General features: G+C 35.8%; 1 protein-coding gene across 3 annotated transcripts in view; it reads left to right on the forward strand.

The window, feature by feature from the left end:
* The window catches only part of LOC133195777 (dedicator of cytokinesis protein 3-like), a 63,442-nt gene extending 58,093 nt beyond the window's left edge, over positions 1-5,349 (forward strand). For 2 of the 3 annotated variants that reach the window (XM_061331712.1, XM_061331714.1), the window contains 3 exons: positions 3,146-3,208; positions 3,458-3,519; positions 4,499-5,349. In XM_061331712.1, the coding sequence (XP_061187696.1) occupies positions 3,146-3,208; positions 3,458-3,519; positions 4,499-4,735 (362 nt within the window). In that variant the 3' untranslated portion in view covers positions 4,736-5,349. The remainder of the gene's footprint in view (positions 1-3,145; positions 3,209-3,457; positions 3,520-4,498) is intronic. The other variant, XM_061331713.1, reaches the window with a different exon arrangement.
* The last annotated feature ends 4,766 nt before the right edge of the window (positions 5,350-10,115 follow it).

The following is a 10,115-nucleotide window of genomic DNA, read 5'->3' on the forward strand; positions in this document are numbered from 1 at the left end:
CCTCAAGATATTACACACTCAGAACCAGACATTACCACCATCCTTCTTATAGACCTCAAGATATTACACACTTAGAACCAGACATTACCACCATCCTTCTTATAGACCTCAAGATATTACACACTTAGAACCAGACATTACCACCATCCTTCTTATAGACCTCAAGATATTACACACTCAGAACCAGACATTACCACCATCCTTCTTATAGACCTCAAGATTTTACACACTCGGAACCAAACATTACCACACTCTTTCTTATAGATTTTAAGATATAACTCACTTAAAACTAGACATTACCACTGTCTTTCTTAAAAGAACACAAGAAATTACACGCTCAAAACCAGGCATCACACCATTGTTCTCTTAAAACTTCAAGGTTACCACTGCCTGGCATACATTAGATTCAGGTTCACTTGATATGAATGTAATAAAAAAAATGTGCTTTCTTGTTTCTGATTTTTAGCTCACCTCAACGAAGTTGGGGGAGCTTATGTAATACCCTCGGCGTCGGCGTCCCAGGTTAAGGTTTTTGGAGCAGTTTTCTTTTCAAGTACTTCTATGGCCTATATTAGTCAGAGATGCATGGAGGATGCTTCTAGTGTGTTTCATTGTACCAGTCAAGGTTTCAGATGCTGCAATTTCAGCTAAAGAATGACCAGGTTAATGTTTTTGGAGCAGGTTAAAGTTTTTGGAGCAGGTTAAAGTTTTTGGAGCAGGTCTCATTTCCAAGTAACTGTAAGCCCTATTTTGACCAAACTTGCATGGATGATACATCTAAGGATGCACACTACTGAACTTGCTTCGGATGCTGGATCTGACCTACATTTTCCGGATGAGTGACTAGGTTAAGGTTTTTGGAGTAGATCTCATTTCCAAGTAACTATAAGCCCTATATTGACCAAACTTGCATGGATGATACATCTAAGGATGCACACTACTGGACTTGCTTCGGATGCTGGATCTGACCTATATTTTCCGGATGAGTGACCAGGTTAAAGTTTTTGGAGCAGATCTCATTTCCAAGTAACTAAAAGCCCTATATTGACCAAACTTGCATGGATGATACATTTAAGGATGCACACTACTGGACTTGCTTCGGATGCTGGATCTGACCTATATTTTCCGGATGAGTGACCAGGTTAAAGTTTTTGGAGCAGATCCCATTTCCAAGTAACTAAAAGCCCTATATTGACCAAACTTGCATGGATGATACATTTAAGGATGCACACTACTGAACTTGCTTCAGATGCTGAATCTGACCTATATTTTCCGGATGAGTGACCAGGTTAAAGTTTTTGGAGCAGATGTCATTTCCAAGTAACTGTAAACCCTATATTGACCAAACTTGCATGGATGAAACATAAAAGGATGTACACTACTGGACTTGCTTCAGATGCTGGATCTGACCTACATTTTCTGGATGAGTAACCAGGTTAAAGTTTTTGGAGCAGATCTCATTTCCAAGTAACTATAAGTATTATATTGACTAAACTTGCATGGATGATACATCTCAGGATGCACACTACTGGACTTGCTTCGGATGCTAGATCTGACCTACATTTTCCGGATGAGTGACCAGGTTAAGGTTTTTGAAGCAGATATCATATCCAAGTAACTATAAACCCTATATTGACCAAACTTGCATGGATGATACATCTTAGGATTCACACTACTGGACTTGCTTCAGATGCTGGATCTGACCTATATTTTCCGGATGAGTGACCAGATTAAAGTTTTTGGAGCAGATCTCATTTCCAAGTAACTATAAGGCCTATCTGAACCAAACGTGCATGGATGATGCATCAAGGGACGAACAATCTCAAACCTTGCTTCGGATGCTGGATTTGACTTACATTTTCTGAATGAGTGTCTAGTTTTAAGTTTTCAGATAAGTCCATTCCCAAGTAACTGCAAGCCCTATCAGACCAAAATTGCATAAATGTTGCATCTAGGGATGCACACTCCTAGATTATTAGTTTAGTGTGGGACTTTGCCTTACTTAAAGACAACATTCGTTGAGGTGAGCTCTGTTATCTCTGATTACCTATGTTATTAGCTCACCTGAGCTGAAAGCTCAGGTGAGTTATTCTGATTACCTTTTGCCTGTCATCCATCTGTCTGTCCATCTGTCTGTAAACTTTTCACACCTGATCCCACCTCTGATGTTTTTGGAGATCTGTTTTTGCTCTGCTCCCGATTTGTATTGTTTTAATGGAGCTTGAATACTGTTCATTTTCTCCATATTTCATTATCAACTTCTTTTCACAAAAAAGGTGAAACTTCCTGAGGTAGTGTAGATTCTAAATTGTTCAAATCATGGTCCCTGGGGGGGGGGGGGGGGGGGGTGTTACATTTAAATGTATAGAAAAAAATGTTTAAAAATCTTCTTAAGAACAGCAAAGTATTGGTCGTATTTATATGAAAGCATCCTTAGGTAGTGTAGAATCAAGTTTTCAAATCATGACCCCATGGGGTAGGGTTGGGCCACAATGGGGCATCAAAGTTTTGCATAGGAATACATCGAAAAAATTTCCTCAAAGAACAGTGAAGCCGTGATTTGTTCATATTCATATGAAAGTGTCCTCAGGTTGTGTAGATCAAAATTTGTTCAGATCATGACTCCTGGGGGTAGAGAGGGGTCATAATCGGCCATCAAAGTTTTACATCGAAAAACCTTGGAAAAATCTTTTACTTAAGAACAGCAAAGCCTTGATTGGTCATATTTATATGGAAGCATCCTCAGGTAGAGTAGAATCAAACTGGTTCAAATCATAACCCCCAGGGGAAGGATGGGACCAAAATGAGCGATCAAATTTTTACAATAGAATAGCAGATAAACTTTAAGGAAAAAATCTTGAAAAATCTACATAAGCCATTATTAGTCATATACATATTATGGAAGCATCCTCTGGTAGTGTTGATGCAAGTTTGTTCAATTCATGACCACCTTCCTTCCCCAGACCACTTTCTTATTTAAACTTTAATATATAATGACTGATTTCTGCTTTTTCCTAGCCGAAGTTCTCTGGTGAGGGATGTGGCCCATGGGCCTCTTGTAATTGTTGTTGCTTTTTTGACATTTTCTCTAATGAACCGTTTCCATCAGAGTCAATTCTTAAAACTTAGTTTAATTATTTTGTAGAACACCATGTCTTCCCAGTAATCAGTAACATCCCAGTCCTCCCAGTTAAACACCAGCTCGCAGGTACTGCTTCTATTGTATAAAGGTAGTAATGAATGTATAGACTGAAAATGTTGACTATTGAAGACATATAATATATTTGTCCATTATATCAGGACCAGGAAAAATGTTTTTCTCAGGCATCCATTATGAAAAAAAAAGTTTCAAATTGGTCTAATATTGACTTGATACTTACATCAAGATGAGGCCACAAGGGGGTCCAAAGTTCTTCATATGTTCGTAAAGCTTAAATGTTATTTTTGTTCCCTGTAGAAGAAGCTATACCTGAGAAACCAGAGCCCCCTCCAAAAAAGAAACAGCCTAAACCAACACAGGTAAATATCTACCAGTATATGTACCTATCTACACCAAAATAGGTATTGTATCTATATACATGTATATCTGTATCTATAAATATCTGTACCTAACCAACACAGGTAAATATCTACCAGTATATGTACCTATCTACACCAAAATAGGTATTGTATCTATATACATGTATATCTGTATCTATAAATATCTGTACCTAAACCAACACAGGTAAATATCTACCAGTATATGTACCTATCTACACCAAAATAGGTATTGTATCTATATACATGTATATCTGTATCTATACATACCTGAACCCAGACCAACACAGGTAAATATCTAAATGCCATCTTCCCACCTTTATTTTCCACTTTATGTTCATTAATTCCACTTCCCCCCCCTCCCTTTTCCCCAAAGTTCTCCCTTCTCTTTGTCTCAGATCCTCTTTTCTATTGTTCTATGAAAAAGTTTGAAGGTGGAGCAAGGTCAGGTCTTTAATCCATGTATTCACTCAATATTTTTGATGAAGAAACAGGCTGTGGCCTGCATTGAGACAAGATTATAGCTACGAGGTCATGTTCTGAATTTGTGACTTTTAATCTTGCTTGTAAAGTTTTTCAGAAATTTGCAATTTCTTATTACATGTACAGGTGAACTTCGGTATCTTGAGCACTGATATCTCAAATACCATGGATATGTCGAAGTGATTTGGAAGTCCCAACCATATATTTTTTAAGTATTTCATCCCTGATATCTCGAATCCTCAGATATCTCAAAGTTTTTTCTCAGTCCCATCTTGTTCGAGATAGGGAAGTTTCACTGTATTATAAGCAATTGCTTTAAGATTTTATTGTTCAGTTTTGAGCATAAGTTTAAAATTCCATGCTTTTGAAAAAAAAAATTAATTTTTAGCAACTGCTTAAAAATGTTCTTGTACAGTTCTTGTATCAGAATTTTGGTTCTTAAATTGAAAATTCCATTTTATTCTTAATGTATTTTCAGGAATTAGTTGGATCCAGTTCTAGTGCTTCATCAAACCCTGTTCCCCCATTACCTCCTCGTAAACCCTCCCTTGTAAGACAGACTAATGGACACCCTCGTGCCTCAGTGTTTGAGAATGTGGTGTCCTCAAGAAGTGGGGATGCTCCTCCCCCTATTCCTCAAAGGACCTCTGTACGTGTGCCAAAGCCTGTTCCTCGCTCAACTGTTACTAGGCAGGATGAAAACAGCCAGCTCTAGGGATAATCTGTCTCATGGGTTTTCCCAAACACATGAGAATCCCTTCAGAGAAGATTTCCCAATGTCCTTCAGGGATAACAATTGTCCCAGATGAGGACTGTTTGAGGACTACATAAACAAGTGCTAATATCTGGAATCCATTTCAACTATAATTGGTGTGCTATTTGTTGAATTTTGTACTTTCCTTTTTGTAAGCATAATAGGAAACAATAAGGGTGCCTACTTTTAGTGATCTGTACTCAGATTCATCCAATTTGAAGTGATTCTTGGTATCTGTGGGTAGATCCACTGACAATACTTGTTATGGGTGGTCTCTCTTGGCATAAGGCTGTGATATCTAGACACAACATTTGTGTTACATATTTTCATTTTTATGCCCCGCCATGAATATGGCCGGGGCATATAGTGTTTGTCATGTCCGTCTTCCGTCCTTCCGTCCTTCCGTCCTTCTGTCCTTCCGTCTGTCCTTCCGTCACACTTTGCGTTTAGCTCTGTTCAAAGCTCAGTTTCAAAGAAACTATCCAAGATATTTTTATCAAACTTCAGATGCTGATAGATATTGATGAGAGCTATGCAACTGCATCAACATTTTTTGACCTTGACCTTTCTTTTGACCTTGACCTCACTTTTCTTAAATTAGTGTTTAGCTCAGTTTTAAAGATACCATTCAAGATAGTGTAATCAAACTTCATATGTTGATACATACTGATGTAAACTATTCAACTGCATCAACATTTTTTGACCTTGACCTTTCTTTTGACCTTGACCTCACTTTTCTTAAATTAGTGTTTAGCTCAGTTTTAAAGATACCATTCAAGATAGTGTAATCAAACTTCATATGTTGATACATACTGATGTAAGCCATTCAACTGCATCAACATTTTTTTACCTTGACCTTTCTTTTGACCTTAACCTCTGAATTAGTGTTTAGCTCAGTTTTAATGAAACCATTCAAGATATTTTTAACAAACTTCATATGCTGATACATACTGATGAGAGCTATTCAACTGCAGCAATATTTTTTACCTTGACCTTTCCTTTGACCTTGACCTCACTTTTCTTAAATAAGTGTTTAGCTCAGTTTTAAAGATACCATTCGAGATAGTGTTATCAAACTTCATATGCTGATACATACTAACGAGAGCTATTCAACTGCAGCAACATTTTTTGACCTTGACCTTTCCTTTGACCTTGACCTCACTTTTTAAATTAGTGTCAAACTTCATATGCTGATACATACTGATGAGAGCTATTCAACTGCATCAATATTTTTTACCTTGACCTTTCCTTTGACCTTGACCTCACTTTTTTAAAATAAGTGTTTAGCTCAGTTTTTAAAGATACCATTCAAGATAGTGTTATCAAACTTCATATGCTGATACATACTGATGAGAGCTATTCAACTGCATCAACATTTTTTGACCTTGACCTTTCCTTTGACCTTGACCTCACTTTTCTCAATTTGTGTTAAAATGTTGTGTTACTAATATACCCTCGGCGGGGCATTCATGTCCTATGGACATATTTCTAGTTTTATTTTTTTTTTTTTTTGTGGGACAGCTATTTGAGGATCATTTTTATTTTACATGCCCCCCATCATCAAAGGAATGATATTTAGTTGTTTCTATGTGAATGTTTTTTCAAGAATTTTATTTTTATGATGTGAATCAGGATGAACAAGTTTGTTTCGTTTGTACATTTACATTTCTTATTACTGGACAGCAATGTTTGTACATCGAAGGGTACAATTCCTTTCAGAAAGAATTCTCATTAAAGAGTTCATAAGTTCTGTAACATATTCTTTACATAGTCATCTTTTTTTTCTGTAGAGAATAACATTACTTTCATTTTACTCTTTTTAATGTCTAGAGAGTATGTCAGTATTGACATTGTTACGTGCTTAATTTATGTAAATAAACATATGTACATGAATAATGTTACAAGTTTGTCTTTTTTTCAAAAGAGGAATGAATAAAAAAAATTGTTAGATTTTATAGATAGATCATAGATATCGATTTGGTATAAAGTTGTACACATATATATACTATTCAGGAATTGATCAACAGTTGAAAGACATGATATTTGACATACCTGGTGATGGTGCATACTTATAAATAAATTTATACTAGGGTCATTCAAAAATTACATTGACAATGTCGCACATCATATTGTTTTCACAAGATTTAAGATGACATTTCAAACACAAAAACATTTTGTTGATGTGTGAAAGTTTAATTGCATTTGAATTGATAATGTAGAAAGTCGTGTTAAATCAACATCTTTTCTCACCACGGAACACTCTTCTAAACAACTTCGTTACATCAAAAACAAGGTCATGAAAGTTGCTCAAAATATTCTCCCTTGTCATTTCTTACATAGTCTGCAGTGCTTTACCCACACATTAAAAACATTGATCTCAACACTTGACAGTTTGCTAACAATGGTGTAAGTTAGTTTATCAAAATTTTCACAAGTTTTGCAACAGTGATGGAGTAAAATGCACCTTACTTTCCATGACATCACCATCTTTTTTTTTTTTTTACCAGATTTTGAACTATATTCTGTTTCCTCCCAGACCGTCCATCTGATTTAGAGTCTCTACCACTCAAAAATTGTCCTAGCCATTTCTATACAAATGCACAGCTCACCTTTTAGCTCACCTGAGCCAAATCCTCAAGTGAACTTTTCTAATCAAAATTTGTCCCTTGTCTGTCGTCAAGAAGATTTTTAAAGATTTTTCCTATATATTCCTATGTAAAACTTTGATCACCCATTGTGGGCCATATACCCCATTCCCTAGGGTCATGATTTGAGCAAACTTGAATCTACACTATGTAATAAAGCTTTCATAAAGTTCTATCTTTTCTGGCCCAGTGGTTCATGAGAAAAAGGCTTTTGAAAGATACAATTGAATTTCATCTCCTTTTGGAAGGGGGGATTGCCCTTCATTTGTATAAACTTTAATCCCCTTCACCCAAGGAATTGCATTGTGGTAAGTTTGGTTAAAATTGGTCCAGTAGTTCTGGAAAAGGAGTTGAAAGTGTGAAAAGTTTAGAAAACAATTCTCAAGAACAGTAAAGTCAAGGTTAGTCCTATTTATACAGAAGCATCCTCAGGTAGTGTGAATCATGACCCCTTAGGGTAGGGTGGGACCAAAATGGGCAATCAGTTTTACCTAAAATTATATGAAGGAAAAAATCCTCTTACAACTACAGGGGCCTGGACACGTGCAGTTGCATTTTTTACAATTTTCAAAAATAACTTCAGTTTTATGATTTGAACTTGCATGACTATTCTAAGAATTCAATGACAACGACATTCTTTGTTACATCATGTCAAACACCTGTGTCTGTAAACAGGATACAAGCTAGGTTATTGTTAGTGTTTACATTTTACCGGGTGTGTTCAATTTGTTTAGTCTGCACACATCACTGAGCACAGACTGACAATACTGGTGAGTTGATTTTGCTTTCTCACATTTCTACTCTGAACTATCTGGATTATAGTTTTCATATTTTTCATTAATACACTTTTCTTAAGTACTGTGGTATCATTGTTGCAGAGGTGGTTTATTTATAGGATGTAAATAATAAACCAAACTCCTGACTTAGGGATCCAATAATATTTAATATGGAAATAGAAAAATGAATACATGGCTCTATAAAATAAAAATAATAACAATGAATATCACAAATGTATACAATTATATTATATATCTTACTTATCCCAGGCCCATAGGGAGCAATTTCAGTTTGGGGGGCACTATCAACTACCGAAAAGTGAGCTTGTCTAAATTTTATGGCTCTGAAGCCAGGTCTAAAGGTCTCAAAGTCTTTGTCTTTGTCACCTAAATTTCTCTGAGACTCCAATTTTCAACACAGCCAACCTGACCAAAATCTCTGAGTAGTCTGAGAACAACTCGGAATGACTAAAAACTCTCAACCAATAAAATTACAGAACTTCACCTTTGAACTCAATCGCTCAACTATGATACTTGGTGAATAAAGGGGCGTGTCCGGTGGATCTGGGATTTGTAATAAATTATAAAATCTGCTTTGAAATTTATTTATATCAATATTTATTCAGTAGTGTATTGAATATATATATATATATATATATATATATATATATATATATATATATATATATATATATATATATATATATATATATATATATATACATATATATATATACAAGTAAAACACACTGCTACATTATGGATAAAGTTTACTTTGTGAAAGGGTAAGGATATATGTGTCAAACACGTCCCGAAAATCATAGTTTTAAAAAATCAAGATAAAAGAATTTTCTTAACATGCTTTTAAAAATTATTTTGGTGTGAAATACTCCAGCAACATATGTATAGGTCATGATATTTAGAAAATGTAGAAAATAGGAGCTTCAAATCTGTGTCCAAGCCCCTTTAAGAACAGCAAAGCAATGTTAAGTACTAGTGGCAGATTTAAGTTGGGATGCGCACCCCTTAAAACTGTCAAAGTTAGCGTAAATCATAGTTTCGTTGAGAAAATGTAAAAATGTCTACTCGGTAGACCTCATTTTTACCCTACAAAATCTCTAGAATCCAGGAGCTTCCAGGGGGCAAAGCCCCTGGAAGCTCCTGGCGGCCCCCAGACCTCCTGCCTACTTTTTGTGCTCCCTAACTTCAATTCCTGGATCTGCACCTGAGTACTATTTATATAGAGGCATCCTCAGATAGGGCATATTTAAGTTTTGTTCAAATCAAAGGGTAGGGTAGGTGGGTAGGTCAACAATGAGCAATGAAAGTTTTATATAGGAATATATATGGAAAATCTTGAGAACAGAAAAGCCATGGTTAGTCATATTTATATGGAAGCATTAGAAGCATGACCCCCCAGGGGTAGGGTGGGACCATAATGGGGTATTTGTTATATGTTCGATACTTTCAGTACTTCGATTGATGAACGAATTCACGGAAACTAAATTTCCCTCCGTTATGTATTCGTAAATTAGATACGTCCAATTATGGCGCCAAGAAACAAAAAGCGAAAGTAGTCTAAGTAGCCTGGTCGGTGTGAAATAAAGGGACAGGATAACTATAAGACCTATAAGCGCAAAAATCTTTAACTGAGAGGTATCAAAACACAGAATGTTGATGTTAATTTAATAGAAATATCTTCATTCGTGTAAGTTCAGTTTGTTTCACCCGTTTCTTGTAAACATTGGTAAAGTCATTTTACCGGTAACGAATCTCTTTGTTGTTACGTCTTGCATGCAACCTTCATGGTCGAAGTTCCAAAAGTTCTTGGTTGTTTAATTTGTATTTCTAAGCTTTTCAAATAAGTGGTACCAAAATTCCCAATATATGAATGGTACAGGCACATAGATGTCAACAAGG

Source organism: Saccostrea echinata, unplaced genomic scaffold (assembly GCF_033153115.1).
Source record: "Saccostrea echinata isolate AGI-Se365-2 ecotype Australia unplaced genomic scaffold, CSIRO_AGI_Sech_v1 ptg000029l, whole genome shotgun sequence".
Lineage (NCBI taxonomy): Eukaryota > Metazoa > Mollusca > Bivalvia > Ostreida > Ostreidae > Saccostrea > Saccostrea echinata.